The sequence below is a fragment of the Molothrus ater genome, chromosome 4 (genome assembly GCF_012460135.2).
Source record: "Molothrus ater isolate BHLD 08-10-18 breed brown headed cowbird chromosome 4, BPBGC_Mater_1.1, whole genome shotgun sequence".
NCBI lineage: Eukaryota > Metazoa > Chordata > Aves > Passeriformes > Icteridae > Molothrus > Molothrus ater.
In genome coordinates, this window is record NC_050481.2 from 19,679,540 (window position 1) to 19,701,264 (window position 21,725).

General features: G+C 38.7%; 1 protein-coding gene across 1 annotated transcript in view; it reads left to right on the forward strand.

Moving 5' to 3' along the window:
• Positions 1 to 21,725, forward strand: part of CCSER1 (coiled-coil serine rich protein 1) — a 614,942-nt gene that overhangs the window by 57,600 nt on the left and 535,617 nt on the right. The window contains exons 2-3 of the mRNA XM_036382606.1: positions 10,978 to 12,336; positions 15,201 to 15,388. Coding sequence (XP_036238499.1) covers positions 11,022 to 12,336; positions 15,201 to 15,388 — 1,503 coding nt within the window. The 5' untranslated portion in view covers positions 10,978 to 11,021. The remainder of the gene's footprint in view (positions 1 to 10,977; positions 12,337 to 15,200; positions 15,389 to 21,725) is intronic.

The window sequence follows — 21,725 nt, forward strand, 5'->3', positions numbered from 1 at the left end:
TTTTTAAGTGTTTTACTGAATAGGGGTGAAATTATTCTCTAAGTCAAGCATGTGCTTAAGTGCTTGGCAGAACTGAATTAGTTAATATCTATGAGTTAGCACAAGAAAAACTGAACCTTGTAGCCTGCTTGTTTAGAAGATGCTTTTTCTAAGTTCCACTTGATTTTGACGGGCTCTGAGAGGATGTCATTGTGCAGTAAGTCAGATCCTGTGATGTATCTTTCAATGGAATTAAAAACCAAATTGAGATGACTTTAGGACTCTTCTCATTCAGACGTGGTTTTATCACCAAACTTCTCTTTTCAATTTTTGTCTCTTATTTACTTTTTGAATGGATTTTACATGTCTGCTTTTTTTTCCTTTAACTCTCTGTTCTAGGCATTTATCTTCTCTCTGGGTTGAGAGGTGAGCTGAATTTCTTCCTTGAGTTTCTGAGCAGTTGTCAATCTCCAATAGGCATCTCTCCTGTTGGGAGACAGGTCTCCAAATTACTCACTCTGAATTGACATTAGAGGTTATTTCTGCCATCATTTCTCCATTCCTGTTGGCATCCTTGCTGACCAAATTTCTGTTTCTATATATTTGTTGATCCTTTGTATATGCTAACATTGTTGAAGGCAAAACGTCAACTACAGAGTTGTGTTGCTTAGATGTGAGGGAACGTGTTGTAAAGAAATGGCAACTTGTTTTCCTACCAAACTTGTAGGCATGGTGTAGTTATCTGTGCTTTCTGTCATCCCAGCCAGGAGGCAGAAGACAAATGGATTGCACCCTGCTAAGAAGTTAATTATTTGATTGGACTTCCAGGACTGGCATAAAGCACCCGCTCTTGTATAAATGCTGTCCCTTAATGTCCCTGATGTTTCAGTAAATCAGACTAGCTTTGGGAGTTGTATTTGGTGATGAAGGGGAGCAAAAGATACCAACTTGGACGTAATGATGGATTCTGACTAAAGCCTTTTTGAACCTGTACAATGGTTAACAGTGACAAAAGCACACCAGAGACATCCAGGAACATACAGTAAAAAAAATTCTTATATCTAAGGACTCTAAAATCTAAACGTGAAGTTAAAATACTTATTAGGTTAAAATATTCCTGGTATCGTAGTTCTCATGAGAGGGATAGGTTCTTATGGGTCCCTTGGTCACAGAGCAGGTCACTAAGGGGAAACACCGCTGATGGCTTCACAGACCTTTACTTTTCCACTTAAACACTTGGATATTTATATAATAGCTGGGATAAATGGAAACTGTGATATACCATCTTCTTGTAGACTTTTCTGTGTTGAACTTAGGGTTGACTACTAACATTAATGGAAGCTTGTATTGAGTTGTGACTACAAGCTGTGATGTGCCAGATAATTGGGTTTTAAATCCAGAGAAACAAATTAAACTAGGAGTTCATTTTTTTCTGGAATCCTTAGGAACTTCCATGATGATTTTGTTCTCTTTAGGCAGCTCTGAGTTTTCAAGCTGGTTTCTTTTATTTCTTTCTGTGCTTGCTTTGTGGGCTCAGTTTATGCTTACACTTTGTTAACCTTCAGTTTTCAAAACAAAATGCAGGTCTTTACTCTGTGTGTGTAAACTTTTACACATGGTTCCAGGCATTAATATGGCACTTGTTTATCTTCAAGTGTGCTATACTGAATGATAAAGAAATGTGAGCCACTGTGTTTTAATATTTGATTAACAACTTGCAATTAGAATTTAAGTATATGAATATATTGAGTTGTCTGGAGTGTTCTTCTCTTTCATTGTTTTTAGTAGCAAGAAGACAGGTGGAAACGAGTGTGATAAATTTAATCTAGAAGTAATATAATTTCAATATAACAAAAGGGTATTGCCTGAGTCTTTGCTAAGGTTCATGGAAGTCCTAGGTAGAACATGGTAAGTATCATGATTTCGTTCTAAATGTAGTGTGTTTGATTCCTAAAAATGTATTCTTCTTATAAGTAGTGTCCAGTGGAGTACATTAGCATATAAAGAAATGCAAGCAGTTAGTTTGCAATTAAAATAATGAAATTACACAGTATTGAGGATAGTAATTATAAATGTATTTAATATTCATTCCCATGAGGCACACATCTTATGTGTGGTAAAAAGTGCAGGGAACAGGAATCATGTGGTTCCCTTTCATCAGAGTTAGTAAGCTGGGAGTAGCTTGCCTGGAAGTTTTCAGTCAATCTGAATCCTCAGTCTGAGTGTTATCAGTTCATTTTGCATCACCAGATTTCCTTTAAGGCATGAGTTAGGAATTGTTCTTTTCTGTTAACATAGAGAAATTTGGAAAAGAGCTGTTATATTATTTTGTGGTAATGCAGTCAACAGCTGTAACAGTGATATACTACAATTACCTTTGTATTGATCAAAGGCCAATCTGTAAATTAAACTGCCTAGTGTTAGGCAAAGTTTTCAGTTTATTTAATGAATAATAATAGCCACAGATAATGTTGTATTTTTAAAATCCTTTCACCCAAAAGCACATAGTTCTTTCAAGACATGAGTGGTCCTGTTGACTTCAATGGGATGTAAACACAGTGGATCCCTTGTAAGAGTTTTTAGCACCCTGCCTTTTTGGCTGTGAGGATGTGAGATAAACCATGGATCTGTCTGTCTCAGTGCATTGTTTTTAACATAGCTTTAAGCAGATGCATAGGGAGAAGCTGGAATGGAACACAGGTATATGGCTCTTCAGAAGTGCATGATTAATTTGCTAAGGTTTTATTAATTTTCATTGTAATCCGTTAAGGGATTCTGTCCTTGGTCAGCAGATAGGTTTTCCGTCTATTTTTTTTTTTTTTCTTCCATCTGCTTAAATGATGAGTTTGTGTGCTGGGAGTGATTGGATCATGCACGTCCAAGTGTTGCTTTCACAAGAGTTAATGAAGAATTGCAGATGGGATGATTGAGGCTTATAAGGATGAAAGGCCAAATGGTTTAAATCAGCATGATCCACTTCACTGGAGCCTGTTGAATTTACAGCAGATGAGGATTCGGTCCTTTTTAATGTGACATTAAGGTCACACACTGAACCAGTGACGGAGGTAATAAATGATCCCAACCCTCGTTGTCACTGTGGTTGCCATATACACAGCAGAGGCAGTGGCACTTGAGACTGAAAAAGAGCCAGACTGGGAAATGTGCAGGAAGCTTTTTTATAAAAAAGTAAATTGCTGCTGACATTGGAGCTGTGATTCAGGAAGGTAAGAGGAATAGAGAGCGAGCACTGAACAAAGACTTGCAGCTCTGCTGGGACTGCACAGTGCTAAGACAGTTGTGAGGTGGTTGCTTGAAGTGAGCAAGAAAAGCAGATTTAAGAAGGAGCACATTAAAGCTGAACTTGGACTACTAACTGTGCAAATCAAATGGATTATGCCTTAGAGTCCCTTATGATGTCTTGTTGTCTTGTGAGACAGCAGAATATTTTCAGGAAGCTGTTTGTTTTTTGGTTTGTGGTTGTTTTTGTGGTTTTGGTTTTTTTGGGGTGGATGGGGGAAGGCAGCACTGATAGAGCTGCTTTGAATGCCTTTGGGAGCAGTAGCCAATATTGGTGCTCTGCTTCACTCTGCCAACAATTTTATGCACTGAACAGCACAGAGCTAGGGCTGTGTTATTCTGGGTATTTTCCTCATGAGAATACTAACTGTCTTCTGCAGTAGTGATCTGTTCCACTCAAATTCCAGAGCAAATAGCTGGCAAGAATTCTCTTCCTTTCTTTATGTCCTGGGCTGAGGCAAATGCTAGATCTGCTGTTTTTCAATGTGCTCTGGTAGGCATCTTACACCTATTTTTCATGCATGAAAGAAAAAAAATACCCTTGATTGTCTGTAGGTTGCTTTTCTCTTTTAGTTAAAATAAAGCACAGCCAAAAGTCAAATTGTTGTCTATATATAAACACATCCTGTGTTTATGACTAAATACTATTATTTAGTGTGAAGTCCAAATATAATTATTTTCCTTAAAATGCTGTTTGAACATGCTTTTCTGCTGTCTCTAAGCACTGTAGAAGCACAATTGTGGGCATTAAGAACTGGTATGAGAGGAGAGAAAAATATGAGGGAAGAAGGATGGCATCCTGTTGAATCCTTCCCAGTCCCCCAGACTGTTATCTGTGTGTCTACCCAAGATGTCTCAAAATTAGTCCATTTCTCTTTGTCCCTTCGTGGTATGATTTCCATGTGTACTCAGGGATCTGTGTAAGTCCACTTAACTTGTTAAAAGTGAATAATTCATTGTAGGCAAGCATATTTGGGGAAGATAATTGGGGAAGTTGATGCCATGGCATTTGAATCACAAAGCAAGCTCATGCTCTTTGATGCTTGCATTTCCAGGTTATTGCTTATACTTGTGACTGTTTCTAATTAAACTGTTAAATATTGTGAATACCAGATGCTGTAAGAAATGGAATGTATGCTTCTCCAGAATCCAGATGAATGACAGAGGTGAGAGAGGGATGGTTTCTTCTCTGTTGGAAAAGCAACAGAACACACCAAAACATGAATGGGACTGCTTCTTCACTGTGGTATAGTCCTTACCCCATTTCTGACCTTTCCTATGTCTGATTGTTGAATGGGTGAAGGCTGATCTTCTTCACACAATCAGTTTTTTGCTAGTAGCTTATCCCAGCTCTTACTGAAGAGCAGCTGGCTGCTGGGTGTATGTAAAAACTAAGAATAATATTGGTTCCCTTCTGTTATTTTGTATATTATACTGAAGTTCTTTGAGATAACCTTTGCTGTGATACAGAGACATTTGAAATAGGGGGTGGCCCAAATGTGAAAGAACTGTGGCCTCTAGGTTTCTAAAGATCAGTTACCCTTGTTCTCTTTTATTACAGCCACAGTTCACATGGTAGAAGTGGGATAAAATGATGAATGTGTGATGAATGTGTGATGAGTGTGATAATAAATGATAGAATGAGTTGTGTGTAACTTGTCTTACATTTTTCTTCTGGCTAACTTAAAGTCAAAAGGGGATATATAGATAACTTACCTACAGTTGTCTTCTTTGAATGATTATTGCACTTATAATTTAATAACGATAGTGGGAATAGCAGTTACGGATATGTGAAATCACTGCCTTCAACTGGTACAAGACTTGTCAAAATGGGAGATGGGCTTTTGATGTATTTGTGTAGCTTCAGACTTCTTTATTGCAAATTTATCTGCTTGTTTCCTCTCTCATTTCCTGAAAGCACAGGAGTATTTGAAAATAAAGGTAGGCCTGAGCTGCAGAATGCAGGAAACTGAAAGAAATCTCATATCTTGCCTTAGGGTAAGTCAGTGTTTGGATTCTGTGTTCTTGGTTTTGGTTTTTTTTCAGTGTTTTTGTTTTGTTTTCCAGATATATAAAAGCTGTTCCTAGATGTATAAAAGCTTTTTTTGCCCAATTAGTTTTTCAATGCAGAGGGGAATAAGACTGGAGTTGTACATGTGTGCATATGTAGACATACATAACTTTTAAAGGTCTGGTGCCCTGTGTTAGGTGCTCTTCAGTTGTTTATAAAAACTGTTCAGAAAAATGAACCTCCAGGCAGGTGTGGACCTGGTAGGAGTGTCCAAAATTTCACTGTGAGAATTGTGACTGTGGCTGCTGTTCCACAGAAAACACCCTGTAGCTCTGTACCATGCTGCAAGGGTTACATGCACAAGGAAGGAAAAGAGAAGAGTGTTATTCACAAAAGCCAGTGGAGCTGTTATGTATGAGAAGGAGTTTCACTCATTTAATTTGCAAACCCAGATTTTTTCAGGATCACAGTCTCCCCCTTTCCTGGATAGTGCCTTTGAATTTGCAACCCCCCCCCCCACCTTTCCTAGCTAATGCCTTCTATTGTTCTGGCATTTGGCTTTGCTGGTGTTTTCAGTAAGATCCTATTAATTCAGTTACATTGTCCTTGGTAACTGTTAAAGCCCTGAGTATTTATCTGGTGTTTGTTTGCTTTTGTTTTAAATGTAAACTGAATTTTTAATGGCTTTTTTAGACTCCTACATTGTGCTACTGGACAGGCTTGATCACACACAGTGACCTCTGGGAGCTGTGCAGGTCAAGTCACAAATGTACTAGAGAGACAAATAATATTAGAACTTTATCAAAGGCAGTAATACTTAAATGCTGAGGACAATACAGTGCTGGAATCCAAATGATGGGAGTTTAACAATTTGGGTGGGAGCCACAGGCTATGATGTTACCCCATGGACTAAGGGGACTGCTCCTTACAAGTGTATCAGCTGCGTCAGGACTTCTGCTGACACACCGACAATTAAAAACATTTATTTTCATGTAGTTTTGTGGGTATTTGTAGTGTCCTGGGGCAAATTTAGTTTCTGTGTAAGGTTGGAGCCAGCTGGTCTATGGAGACTTTGTCTGTGAGGTGGTCCTTGCCTCCTGCTGCGTGGTAGTGCTCGTGTGAGGGATGGAGGCAGGATTTTCACAGTGTAAGGTGCACATCTTAGTCCCGTGTGTTCTTCTTTATTGAACAGTTCCCAGTTCTAAGAAATAAAGGAAATGTTTCATTATCCTTAAACTATGAGTGAAGCCTAAAAATCTTCCAGATGCTTACTGATATTCTGCTCTGATTTAAGGTTTGAGGCGTTTCAGCTATGTGTCGTGTCATCTCCCAGTTTAAACTTTGATAGCTAATTCAGTTTTGTTTCTTGTTTGGAAGATGTTGTTTAATATTTCTAGGAATTGCATCTTCAAGGAGAACCTCTTTAGGAAATGTTTGTTTAGAAAGTATTGAGAAGTAGTAGCAGGTTTGGTTTATTTATGAAGGGAATGTTTGCACTCCCCTACACACCACAGTGTTGAATAAACATATATTATCTTCTGGTGTGTACTTGTAATTATGATAATGGTAAAATTCACAAATAATTTCAATTCCTAAATTTTGCCTCAAAGGCAATAAGAAATGTAAAAGGCACAGACTGTTGCTTTTTCATATGTGCAGTTATTGAGAAAGTAGATCCATGGCTCCATCTGCTGGGGTTCAGAACCATAAGCACAAGGAATTGCTGTTTATTGAAAGCACTGAGTTCTGGCATACTTGTGAGAGTAGCTGCTGGGCAGAAGCTGAAATAAAAAGTACTGCATTTTATTTTTCAGCTGGTGCATTGATGGAGTCTATTTCTCTGGAGATGTTGGTGTAATAATTTCACAATTTTGCCCGTCTTAAAACTTGTGGTTTTTTCCCTGCAGTTACATTCACTGTCTGTGAGTTGAGCAATTTGTCTCTTTTGACAAGATACAGTAACAAACACAATACAGAGCTGCCTGTATAATTTTTACCCTATGTGTTTTTATAGTCAGACAACTTCTGTAGGCAAGATAAAGATCTGATATTACAAGATTAGCTGGATGGTTCCTCCAGAGATCTCCTGTGGGGAAAGAATAAGGCCAAAGGATAAAAAACTTGACTTCTTGGTCTTGTCTGGCAATTAAATGTGACACTAAGATATTTTTGAGATTACTTTTCATTTTTCAATGTCTTGGTGCAGACCAGCATGAAAGGAAGCTATTTCTATCTGATTAACTTTTCAAATTTCTGTTAAGAGGGGAAATATTTTGCTCACACTTGGTTTCTCATTTCCATTGGTCTGAGCACAGGAGCTCAGAAACTCTGAGCTGTAGCTTAGCTCTTGAGGAAGAGAATATTCTGAAATTATATTCTCTGCAACACTATTACTCTGCCTGCAATTGTTTTCAAAGCAGCTTTGTCATTTTCTGTCATTATAGCAAAATCTGTCTTATGATGCCAGCTGCAAGAATATGCATCAAAAATCCATTCCATAAAAAGCAAAAATTGTCTGTCTTGTTCAGCACTGAGTAAACATTTCAGTTTCAGTAGAAACTGAACTTTGGAATTTCAACTATTATAAAGTAATGGCTGTGTATTTGATCAAGATTCAAACCTCTATACAGAATAGTGTGCCTGTTTTCTTGAGTATTCTCATTATGTGCTAGCATATTTTGTCCTAAGCAAGGAGCCTAAACAAAGATGTTTTTCTCTGCTCTTTTCTTTTTCCTCTGTTGAAAGTTTTAAGAATTATGCCCATAGGGACAAGGATTTTAGATAAATAAAACTAATGGTTTTGCAGAGATGTAGCTGGAGTGAATTTCACTCTGTAAGGGTTACTACTGTAAAGTTGCAAGTAAAAAGACTCATGTTAAATGTGGAGACTGAAAGGAAATACCTCCTATGTTAGTCATAACAGGATATATATGGCAGTTTATAATTCCTCTGCTGTAAACAAAAAAAATTAATGGAAGATCAGACTTCAGTTGTATCTGAAAGTATTGCTATCTTGAAATGCTTGTTATTTTTCCTTCTGTTGCAAGTAGAAAAGTTGTCATTTTAACGTAATGCTAAACTTTGGCAGGTTAACAGTGCCAAGTGTGTGTGTATGTAAATTATATGTAATTCTATTAAATCATTAATATTAAAAATATTACTAGAACAGTCACAACATTCAAACAGTATATGCACATGGCCATGCATATATACAGGTATAGTTGCACAATGGTGTATGTTTTAAGAAATACTCTCTCTCTAGAAAGAAGAGTCTATTGTACTTAGTTCATATTTTATGGGTGAGGATTTCTGCTGCTTAGACAATCAAAGGAATGCTGACAGTTTGTGTTCTTCCTTCAATAGACAGGAAAGGAGGAATCAACTGAAAAAATGCTATTTTGTTATCTGCTGTTCGAGGCAATGTATTCTGTTAAAATTTATTACCACGTGGAAGGCCAAGGCTCTGCTTATTCAGGGTCAGTCCTTAGGAATAATCTCTTATTATTTACACACAGTCTTTGTATTCCCAGTGCAAGTTACAGACTGTAAACTGAGCATTTTGCTCAGTTTTCTGCTTCCTTCTGCTCTCAGCTTGGAAAATTTTGTATTTATAAACTAGGATGGCTTGTTCTCCAGTTAAATGAGAATTTAAGCTGTGGGCAGGAGAGAGAACAGCGGCAGCAAATGTTTTTTACACCCATAAAATGCCTGTAGAAGTTTAAGGTATTTTAAAAGTACTTTTTTCATCTACTGTATTGTAAAACTGCATTCTAAAGTGTTTTTTTTTCAGCAATTATGATCTCTCCTTAAAATAGAGGAAAGAATCCTCACAGTCTCTAAAAATCTGGTGTGTATGTGCTTATCCATACGTACCAGTAAGCCTGCAGGTAGAGATTCACCACAGCACAGAAATCCCAACACAGTTATGGTCTTGAAGTGGTTAAAGAAGCCAGAGAAGGTTGAAGGGGAGGGATGAAGAGTTTAATGTGGCTTTCAAAAGCCCATTTCTGGTAGGCAGAGTTGTGGACAGGTGAACAAGCTGGGATAACACCAGCTAAATGCCAACTCTCACACCTGTCACTGAAATGGAACAGCTGGCTGTGCTCCAGTTCACTGGTGGATGTAAAGCTTTTTCTTGTAAAGTTTTTCTATTTTTTTCTGAATTCGTTGAGGTTGTCAGTCACAGAACCTGGGTGTTGTCTAGGTCAGGCTTTAGCTTGCCATCAGAGATCACCAGTGACTTCTTGCAATTAGTGACTATTCCCAAGCTGTTTTTCTCATCCTGAACTACAAAATTGCTTATTGATTCCTGATGCTTGCGAATAGTGTGGCTGCTTGGCACTGCGTGTTCAGAGTGGAACTGTACTAGCATTTAAAAAAAAATGGTAACAGCAGAAAAGTGCCGTTCAATCTCCAGTCAGAAACAGTCTTTGAACTTGTTACCCTTTCTTTCACAGTTATGTAACATATATGTAGTTTTATTAATACTTAAATATTCTGTTTCCATTTATGTATATTTGTGTGTATGTATACACTGCCTAAATATATACATTGCTCACAGGTACTTGCTGAGCCACATAACACATATTAAATTGCTCATTAGATGAATTATGTTGTTTTTGCACTTGGCATACAAACATTGTCTAGACAGCTGACTTGGGGTTTATTTTTATGTGCTGAATACTAATAGCTCAGGAAGTTACATAGGGGCATAATTCCTACAGCCTCTCATGTTTCTGTGATTATATATTACATGTTTTTATTGCTGTCACTCTGTGGTCCTGTCTTTCACAGTGGTAGTTTACTATAATGAGAACAAAAAAGAGATAGAACTGGTATATATTTCATAAAGATTAATATTCTTCTAGTATATTTACAGTGCTGATCAAAATAAGTTTTACTTAAGTATTTATAAAAAAAGGCCAAGTACCTGTGGATGGAAGCACTTCTCCCTCATTTCAAAAACCATAAAAAATTAGCTAATTGTAAGCAAATAGGCTGTGAGAGGACTCCAGAGAAGTGTTTAAAAGAAACATGGCAGTTCAAATCTAGAAACATGATCCCATATTTTGACAGTAAATTCCTTGAACTTAAAGTTCTTTAGGAAGAATTTTTTGTGTTGCATATTTTGACTGGACAGAAATGCCATCATTTTCTGTACTGCAAAGTTATACAGCCTTTAACAGAAGCACAAAGATTAATTTAAATCCAACTGGAATTTCTGTGAAGATTGAAAAATCAAAATCCTTTTCTTTCATGCAAAAATTGGAGTAATTAGAAATAGAAAATAATTACTTGTTCTACTCAGATCATGAAAAATCAACTGTCTTCTAAGAGTGCTTACACTTTATAAGAAGAACTTAAAAACAAGGATGTTTGGATAATATATTTGTATATCTCTTGGTGTTTAGATTTTATACCATTACCCATTGTAACAGTATAAAATACTGTTGTACAGTATAAAATTGTATCTTTTGTCAGTAGAATATTTTGTGTGACATGTTTGTTCAGTTTTCAGTGCTGGATATTGAACATCACTTTTAAATGCTAGAAGTCTTCAGTAATATGCATGCAACAAATTGATGTTGACATCTCATGTATTTAGGCTGACTGACAAATCTGTTTGAGTAGTCTTTGAGGCTGAATAATTTATCTTCTTTCCCCCATCCCTTTGTTTTCTGTCATCTCAGGTTATTTTATTGGCTGTGGAGAACCACGGACCCTTTGTGCCCTGATGGGGGACTCGGGATCCAGACGATCGACTCTTGTATCTCGGTTGCCAATATTCAGGAGAAGTGTTAGCCGGAGACACGACTCCCTTCCTTCCTCGCCTTCTTCTGCCAATGCCATTGGTGTCCACACCTCCTCCCCATCCAGCACCAACTCCAGCTCAGGGAGCACAGGAAAGCGCCGGAGCATTTTCCGCACTCCTTCCATTAGCTTCCATAACAAGAAAGGGAGTGAGCAGAAGCCTGACTCAGAGAGTCAGAATGTTAACATCTCAAATGGTGCCCAGTCCTCTCTTAGCACTTTTCACAAACTCAGCTTAGACGAGCACATAAAAAGCAGAGGAAGGCATTCAGTTGGCTTTGGCAGCTCACGTAACAAGAAGATCACAAGGTCTTTGACAGACGATTTTGAAAAGGGAAAGGAGCCCTCAGCCAATAAGAATGTCTTTATCAATTGCATAAGCTCTGGGAAGAATGAGGGTGACGATTCGGGCTTTGCAGAAGAGCGAAGCCGATACTCTGTCAAACAGTCGACACGAAAACTTCTCACTAAGTCTTTTTCATCGCACTACAAATTTTCCAAACCAGTTCCAGAGAGTCAGTCGGTTTCCTCTGTCCAGCAGCCCAGGTGCTTGCTGGAAGTTAAATCCTACGTGGAGAGCGAGCCTGTGATGGCCAAGTCGTCTCCTCCGTGCTCGGCTGAGACGACGGAGTGCATGGGCAGCTCCCTGCAGTCCCCGCTGCTCTCGGCTGACCTCACAGCTGCCCAGACCCCCTCGGACTTCATCGCTCTCACCGAGGACTCTGTTTCAGAGGCTGATGCCCTGCCCAGCAGTGGGCCTGGGGCACTGCTCGCAGAGGATTTTGGCCACGATGTCTCTACCTCTCAGGTCTTCTTTAATCCTGCTGCTGCTCCTGCGAGGGAGAGAGATACTGTGCAAAGTGCTGGCCATTCTGCTGGTGTATCTCCTGTGAGTCATGCAAGCTCGTGCAGTATGGAGTCCAGTACCTTATTCAAAACCTCAGTTGCTCATCAAACAAAAGTACTGTTGCAAGCCAATGGACTGCATATCAATGATGCTAGGCACATAGAAAAAAATAACTCAGAAAATGCACATTTAGAAACCTTGACGTTACAGCGTAGTGAAGAACCGGTGGCACTCTCTCCAAAGGCACGGGGGTTGAGTGGCAGCAGAGATGAAAGCACTCCATCCAAGCACATGAGAAACACAATTCCTGTAGTGGAGTCTAACACTGTTCCATGTTCTGAACCTCAGTCCTTTAAAATACAACAGGGTTATGAATCAAACCATTCTAAAGGTATGTTTCATGGTCTTTTCATTTTTGAGTTTGGTGGGTTTTTGGGTGGGCTAGCCTCATTTCTTCTATAATGATTGTTTTGTCATAGAGTTTTTTTTAGAATTGCAAGTGTTAACTATGAAGTTCAGAAAGTGCAAATTGTGTCCTCCTTCAGAACTGTAGGAATTAAAGGCAAAGTCTGTGATTTCTTTGAGTTTGTGTTTTAGAGTTTGCAAACACCCATCAGTGCTGTTCGTGTCTCTGCTTTGCTTATTAAAAAAATGAATTAAGAATGCAAGTACTGATTCCCAGCTTGTGTTAGAGGCTGAAGCTATGATTCCTTGAGACACGCCTATTTTGGACTTGAGCCATGGGGTTGCATAATTTGGGATGGAAACATGACCAGAGAAACAAACGTTCTTGTCTGATTATGGGAAATAATAAAGTTTAGTTTATATTCATCTGAGTTTAGAAATTTATAGAGTCATGCTTTCTGTATTCAACTGATGTTATAGAGTAGCTCAAAGTGGATATTTTGTCAAAGTATGAAATATCCTGTTTCTGCTTCCATCTGAAATAAGTGTCCAAATTCTCATTTTGTCATCTATGGAACTGAGGGAGTTAATTACCATCTAAATTTCACATTGGGTCTTTAGTTTATGAAGAGTAATTTGGAAATGCTAACAAGATTAAGTGGAAAGACTGTGCCTAGAAATCCCAATATAGAGATACAGATAAATAAGGCACCAGGCCCTTGAGTGAAGGACACCTGTCAGAAGACATTTATCTCTGACAGTTCATTCTCTCGAGCCAGTTTATGACTGGTGCTTTCTTGCTTAATCCTGAGGCTGTATGTGGTCAGCCAAAATTTGAGAGTTAACAAGACAGCGTTTGTAGTGATTGTATTAGAAAATAAATGATGGTAAGTATAAACTCATATAAATTCACACCCATCATTTTGCTTAGATGTTTATCTAGGCATGTGGATTATAAGCAATCAAAAGCAATCTTGCTTTTTGAATTATTAGTCACTGCAAGGCTTAGTTGGATATCTTGTACATAAATGGCAATAGAAAGTCAAATTAATCCACTGAATTACCTTTCACCAGAGGGCTCCTCTTTCACTCAGAACCTCAGTCACTTTGGGGAAAAAAATATTCTCATTTATCTATATTACTGGTCCTGAACACTCAGTTAGTCTTCCTTGCCACATTGTCGCATCTGTAAATAGCTCTTATTTCAGAATCTGCCTTGCAAGAGTGTACTGCAGGGCACTAAGTGAGCAGCTTGGAAGGATATTTAGAAATACCCCCTGCATTTCAAACTCATGCATTGACAATTTGATATTTAGTCTGTATTTCAGTAAAGCAGCTAAAGGGAGTCGAAACTGTGATATAGATGATTTTGTAAATTGGATTCATGTTCACAGAAACACTAGAGCTAATAACTGCACTACGTAAAAGTTGTTGATTAATTGTTCTGTTCTTTTAGTACTGTTCAAAATACCTTTTTTTTTCTAGTGTTGTGAAGAATGTATTTCAAATTAGCAATTCCCAAGCGTACAAAGGAACCAGTGAAAATAAGACAAAATCCTGCCATATGAAATGAGTCAAATACAGGAAAAGCTTTCATAGCAATCAGTAAGATATGGTTATAAGTACTTATACCTGTTGCAAACAGCCTGGTTTGAACATTTGGCTTTCTAAAACAGTATTTAAATCTAGATGTGAATACAAAATACTTTTGTGCGTTTTCTTTGGTAATAGATATTTTCTCTTCTGTACCTGGTCTCATAGCTGATATCATTATAGATAGCATTGTGAATGTGACATTAATGTATGAGCAGGTTTGATGTGCCATATATTTCTTATTATACCTTTATGTATTTTTATGTGATACGGATTTTTTTGAGAACTTTTAGAGAAAATGTCTCTTCTCTTGCAAAATGCAGAGGAAGGTAAAATTTTCTGTATGTGTGGCATTTTTTACGCTACTACTCATTTATCTGTCCCCACCTCTAAATTTGCACTAACATGTCAAACTATATTATTTTTGCTTTTTTCTGACATGTTATTGTTTTAACTGGGCTGGGATTTTGCCCACTGACTGCAGGCTGATGGAGGGTGCAGGTGTAAGGCTAAACTAGGAATGCTGAACAGAAATGGAAACCAATGTGCATCCCTGTCTTACGCAGGGTTAACAAAATTGTCACATGACCCTTCAGGAGCTGGACTTACTTGACTTTGGGGGCCTAGGCAGGTTGGGTTTTGGCACCACTGGGCAAGTGATGGTTTCTCTGGTAGATTTTACTTTCAGCAATTTGGAAGTATCCTATAATGAAGGGAGAAAGAAAAGGATGGAGCAAAGAGTCTTTCTGGGCTGTGGTGTGCTGAGCATGCCTGTCATTGGGGCTGAGCAATGAACTGGGGGCCCAGGTGACACCTTGATCTAGGTAAGCACGGTCTGCTTTCCACAAAACATTTCTCATGTGATTTCAGCGTAATTATTTCAAGCAAAGCAGTGTTCTGATTAAGAAAATTGTTGTCATCTTATTGCGAAAGTTCTCATACCTTCCCAGTGATTTCTCATGGGCAGCTCTTCACAGCAGTGACTCTATCTCTTTTCACAGCACAGCCAACAAACTCCATCTCTCTCCTCACCCAGCTAACCCACTCTTTTGTGGCACTCGTCTTCTTCCTGGACACAGCTGTGGCCTGTTAAGGGCAGGCCTGTTCCTAATCTTTGGTGATTAGTGCAGCTGCAACTCCTCAGGTGTGAGACTGCCTTCTGCACTACCTTTATTTTCTTACATTATATCCCTCCACAGAAAACACTTGTAGAGAGCAGTTCTCTGTAACAATTGCTGTTTGCTTCTGTCTTTGTAGTTGATGTTGCCAACAGCCTCAGTCCCTACCGGGAGGGCAGATTTGTTGAGAAACGCCTGAGGTCCTCTTCAGAAGGCACCGCTGGGGGCAGCCGGCTGATCATAAAACCAAAGGATGGAAATGCCGAAGAGCTTAACAGCCTAAGGAAGCAGAGAGCAAGCTCGTCCTCTTCTAAAATGAACAGCATGGTGAGTTTTATTCCCACATCCATAAGTTTGTTTTTCCCTGGTTGGTGTAGCTGTGGTGAGAAGCAGTGACTTCACAACTAACAATAATAAAGAGGACAGGAGCTGTCTCAGGCTTCCAAAATGTGATCCAGGCTCAGCTTCAGATATTAAAAGTATTTTTTTGCAGGGTGTGGTGCTGTGAAAAGGTTAGCATACTTTCTGGGAAGAGTTTCTTGTTGACATCTGTTAGTGATTTGCTTGTGCTTGGAGCTTCCTGTTTTTGCAAGAAGTTTACATGCAAATATCAGTGAATAACATGTAATTTTTCAAAGCCAGAAAGAATGTGATGATATTTTTCACGTAGACATGCAAAGCATTATGCAGATGGAGTTGATGCCCTAAAACACTGGGTAACCCTGGCTCAGGCCTGTGAACCGTTTTTGGGTTGCTAGACCCAAGCTGTTAGGCAGATGTGTGTTTATTGAAATACTAGGCTACACTGATGCTATTGCACTTCCTTCTGTTTAGCTCAGTATTAATGATGGAAGTAGGAAGGTGACAATCCAGGAACAGCAGGAAGTGGGGAAAGTGTGGGATTAGGTGGTAATCTGACCCCTTCTTTGTGTTTTGTTTATGAAATCTATGTGTTTTTTCCCCCCCACTGCTATTAGCAAGTTTGTCCTCAGATTGACTTGATTTGCTTATGCTTATTGGTATTACAGTCACAGACCAAGGACTTCTAAAACAAGATTAGAGAGCGTGCTCATGAGGGAAGATAAAATTATTCCTGCTTTTCTCCCAATACATATGGATATTATCTTCCTATCTTAAGAAAATAGAGCTTTTTTAGTAAAAAAGGTTTAGGAAGTAAATCAAATAAAACCAAACCTGAAAACACCCTTTGCACCCTCTCCACTCCACAAAAAACAAGAAGACAAAAGAAAAACACTGAATTTTCTGGAAGCAAAAAAGAAAAAAAAAAGAAGAAATGGAATGTTCATATTAATACATATTTGAACAGGAAAAATACCTCTTCAAAATACTTGTCACAATCAATTTGTGTTTAACACCACAGTAGCAGATGGCTACCAATGAGTGATGCTAATGAAGAATAAATACTAGGTAAAGAATTGGTGTTACTACACAAAGTATTCTAAAAAGCCTTCTCCTTTTTATGTGGCTAGAACAACATGAGTCACACAGCTGCCTGTATTCATTTTGTTCAGTTCTGGAGAAAAATGGACCACAGACATTTAAGGAATGGCAAATGCCTGGGGGAGAGCAGAGGCCCCTGTGGCAAGGGCAGCGTTGCTGTGCAGTTCTGCTCTGAGGCACTGAGCAAGCAGCTGTGCCTGTGGATGCGGTTTTCTGGCATCACCCAGATGTCTTGTTAAGCTGAAGAAACTGTGTACCTGTATCTTTGCCCCTGTTTGTATTCTTTTTCTTGTTGGCAGGCAGTGTGAGCTGCTTCTGCTGAGAGACTGGGATAGAGGAGTCAGAAAGTCTTGCTGAAGGGTGTGTAAGATTTTTCACAGGAGATAGGAAGTAAAAAAGAAACAGCATCTGAGAAATTGTTCTTGATCCTAAAACATCTTGGTCAGCAGAGTATTCTTGCATAATTGTCAGTTCTTGTTTCGAAGATGAAGGGTAAAAGCTTGGATAGACTGATGTCCTAAATACGGGAATATGTATCAAACCTACAGACAAGACCACTGCTTCCTCTATGAGTGGGCTTAACTAACTTGTAAGGTGCTGAAAGTAATTTATATTCTGGCTAAGACCAGTGCTGTTTGTAAATGAAATTTAGGGAAGAAAAAAGTCTTCCAAAATTACTCTGCAAGCATGCCTATTTCATAGTATTGTAAATAATGACGTGCAAGAAATGCTTGAGATGGATTGGATTGCCAGTTGTGTGTTTACAAAGCTGCTGTTCCTGCAGTGGCTGATTCCTGCTACAAGAGGGCACCATTTCACCAGGAATGGTTTTGGACAGTGATCACTGCAATTCAGGATGGGTGTTTGAGCAGTTTCATGTTATTAGTCTGTGCAGTATAATAGACCCTTTCCAAATGAAAAGTATTGATAGTGATGCAATTTAAAGAGATGGATATTGCTCTATAAACGCTGGTCATTCTAATGCTTTAACAATGAACTCATGAGTTAGCAAATTTAAATCATTTGACATAACATACAGACTAGTTAACTTTGCCTCAGAAAGTTGGTAGAAATTATACTTTGCCTGCTGTTGCTACCTAGGTGGTGGTTCTTTTCTAATGTGTAAGAGAGACAAAAGGAAAGAAAAATGTGAATTAGTACAGGCAAAAGACTAAATGGTCTGAAATAATGCAGTCCTGCAAGACCAATGGAAAGAATGTCAACCTGGATATTTGGCACAATGAGAATTAGATATACCACATTAAAAAAAAATAAGATCACACTACCAAATCACTTTAAGCAAGTTCTTTAAGAGGCTTAGGAGACAGAACAGCAAGGAAAACAAAAACTTCATATGTAACAGAACTTGGAACTAGGAGAAAGTGAGATGTGTGTGAGCAACAGAACTATCTGTTACTTGTCATAGTGGTGGCTAATATGGAAAGGTGATATCTTGAATATCACATTTATCAGTACAGAGATAAAATATTAAATTTTTAATGTATTACAGAGCTTTTTAAATGCTAGCAAATTAAAGTAATTAAAACTGGATAGTCATGAGGGATGATATGAATAGCAGTTACTGTAAATTCAAAGAAAAACTTGAGAGAATGGTGGGAGCACCTAGATCACACTGCCCAACTTGAAGGCACGAGCCACACTGTGCTGTATGCATACATGTGTTTTCACTCTGCATATATGCAGTGGATCAAGACTGCCTGCTTACATTTGGCCCTTGCAGATCTGCCTTTCTGCCTTTCTGCTGTTCTTTACAAGGAAAATAGTTACTTGTCTTTACAATTGCTCCCTTTCCCATGCCTGTCTATCAGCATATGTACTACTTAACTAAAAACCCCTTATTTCTCAATTTCTTGTCTCAGTGGGTGAACACTGCAGGACTGTGTTTCTCTGGGCACTCTTCAGCACAGTTTTCAGTTTCTCGTACTCGAATCTTCTCTAAATGTTGCCTGTTTCTTGCTTCTTAAATTCAGCTTCAACTTTTCACCTTTGCAGGTAAAAACTTGTGTGCTTGCCTTCAGTGCTGCATCATCAGCTTCCTTTGCCTGGAGCAAAGCAACCTTGCCAACTTGTGCCAGCCCAATTAGAGCAGCACAACTTATTTTTCTGCATTGTTGCTTTGGCTGTGCCATTTCTTTCTTTGCATCTTTCCTGTGGTTCCTATATATTAGGTATAAAACCAAGGACCTTTGAGGCCTAAGGACATCCCTGCCTTTTTCCTCTGAGCTTTAACAGTGGCCCTGTTGCCAAGCTGTTAAATAATCGTATTTGTGTTTTCTCCCATGCTGCCTATCATGCACTTGGGTAACTGCAGTTACCTCAAAATTTGCTTCATTTCCTTTCTAAATTTTCAGTTTAATTTTTTGCCTTGCCTAAAGATAATTTTTCAAGATGCATGCTGGTACTATATAACTGAGCTTTTTTTTTTTGCTGATCCATCCATTGCTAATGCTGAGCCAAAATCCCCCTTTTCTCACGCTTATCCCATGCTTGTTAAGGGGGGTGATGCTCCAAGTACTGAGAATCTCAGTAATGTAAATGTACCTACAACATAAATTGGGAACAATGAATGGAAAACCCAGTGTCAGAATACAGGGCAGTATTTCATGGGCAGGAATTCAATTTGATAATGGAATTAGTTGAGTATGTTAGTTAAACATTAAATGAAAAAAATTAATAATTTTCTAATTTAGTATAGAGGGAGCCATCTGACATTTTGGGAATATAGAATGAAAGTAAGTGATTGACACAGAAATATGCTTGCAAAAGAGAGATTAACTGGAAATATTTGAGACTCCTAGTGTGTCTGGAGGGAGCAGAAGGCCAAAGCAGAGGTTGCTAATGAAACTGTGTTATGGCCAGAACATCTGTGGTAATTATCCAATTAGCAACTGGGGTCTAAATTATGATCCTGGATATTGTGTGTGTGTAACTCCACCTCAGTTGTGTTACCCAAGTGATTTGGGGTGGCTTAGTAGTTAATAGTAAGGCTTCTAGCATACTTCAGAGATGGTACTTAGAATGATGGAGCTGCTATCCAAACCACTGTATTCAAATCTCTTCCTGTATTTGGTATTGTACCTTATCAGGCCATACCCAAATCTGTAGCTCATGAAAGTGTGCTTATTGCTTCTCACAGATAACTTTATTTTTAATGTTGCTTGCGCACCCTGATTTATTACCAAGCACCAGTTTTAATCCAGTTGCTACATCATGACAGAAACAGCAGGATGCTGTGCCCCCATGGACTTCAGTGAATGTACATGAATAAGAGCTAAGATGTTTTTCATGTTCCCCTTGCTTATGCTGAGTTGTATGATATTTTGCTGATGTGTGATTAAGCAGAGAGTATGAATCAGACTAGGTTGGCTGCTAGTCTAGAGAGAATTGAACTAACTTTCATATTTGCTTGAGGTTACTTTAACCTTGACTTTCTGGAAGCTGTGATTTTTATGCAAGGTGTGGCTAATGCATGAGGTGGAAGCTGCTATTGAAAATCCTGGAGTTGAATGAGTTTCAGAGGGTGACCAATGAGTAGATTTGAAAGTGAAGTTGAATGTGGCTGTTTTTGTCACCCATAAATATAACCTGTAAAGACCTGAGAAAACCTTGTGGGGTATGCTCTTCTTCTACAGACTAGCAGTAATTATTAATGCCTTAGCAGCCTGCCCTGGAAAGGCAGTGAATGAAATGTTAGAGGGAGGATTTGGGATGCTCAGGACTTCAGTTTAGGTTGAAAAAAACCCTCAAACAAAACAGCCTTTTCAGATATGCCAAGGCTGTTACAAAAATGTGAACTAGGTAAGCAAGATGCACACAATTCTTTATTGTCTTCTGCACAACCTTCTTTACAACTAGCAATGTTATGTGTGCTCAGAATAGCTACAACCTGCTTTTAACTTGCTATAAGGCTCTATTATCTCTGGTGTCTGTGGTGTTCATAAAAGCTTTGTCATAATGAAAATAGATGTGCTATTCTTTTCCTGTCACTGAATTATGGTATTTCTGCTTAATTCACATTCATCTCTGCTATGCTGGGCTTCTCGAGGGAGAATATTTAGGAACATGGATTGTTACTGAGCTGTTCAAGCAAGCCCTGTAAGGCGGTGGTTCACCCTTCATGAGAAGTGGACTTGACAGCTTTAATTTATCACTAGATTGATACTAAAGTAACAAAATTTCCCCTTTTGCAATGAATGTGGCATTTTGCTCCTTTCTGAAAAGAAACTGTGGAAGCCACTTAAAGCAAGAACTGTACGGGCTACTTTGGTTGAACAGTGCCATCCAGTTAGAAGTAAACTGCTGACTATAGGTACTTAGTAATTTGAGCCTTATATTTCTAATTTAGTGTGGAGAAAGTGCCTTTCATATACTAATAGGATAAAAAAAATGGAAATGGCAGATAGGGATTTAAGCATTTTGGCTGTGATTTTTAGGTCAACTCAACTAGAAGCTTTTTGGGTAACTACCCCATGGGAAATGAATGTCTGTAGTGTAATGTGTGTTTCTTAACAAATGAAGGGCTTGTGAAAATCAGATTGCGGTTGTTCAACACTTTGAATTAATTCTTGAGATCAAGTAACTAACAGAAATTAATTTAGATGTGACTTAATGCTTATGCTGTGATATTCTATGCTCTTCTTTAATGGCATGATCACGGCCCAGAAAAGGGTAAACTGTTAATCTAACACTGGAGTAATTATTTAAATTGAATTGAGTTATATTTATACAGGTAGAAGGTAGAGCTATTAGCAATTTTAAATCCCAGAATCATCATGGCAATGGGTGGATGCAAAAATAGAACAGAATTAGTTCTTTTTGTGGTTTTATGGGTTAACTGCAGTGGGTGAACTGCACCCCTCAGCCACCAGCTTACGCCCTCTGGCAGCATGAGGAGGAGAAGTGGAAGGGTAAAAGTGAGAAAACTTGCAGGCTGAGGTAAGGGCAGTTTAACAGGGAAGGGAAAAGCTGCAAACACAAAGGAGTTCATTCAGTGATTCCCAGGGGTGGACAGGTATCCATCCATCCATCCCTGGGAAGTAGGGCTCTGTCACACCTCATGGCTACTTCAGAGGATAAATGCCATGAGTGCAAACATTGCCCCTTCTTTCTTCCTTCCCAGCTTGAACTGCTGAGCACAGAATTATATGGCTGGATCCCTTTGGTCAGGTGGGGTCGGCTGTAC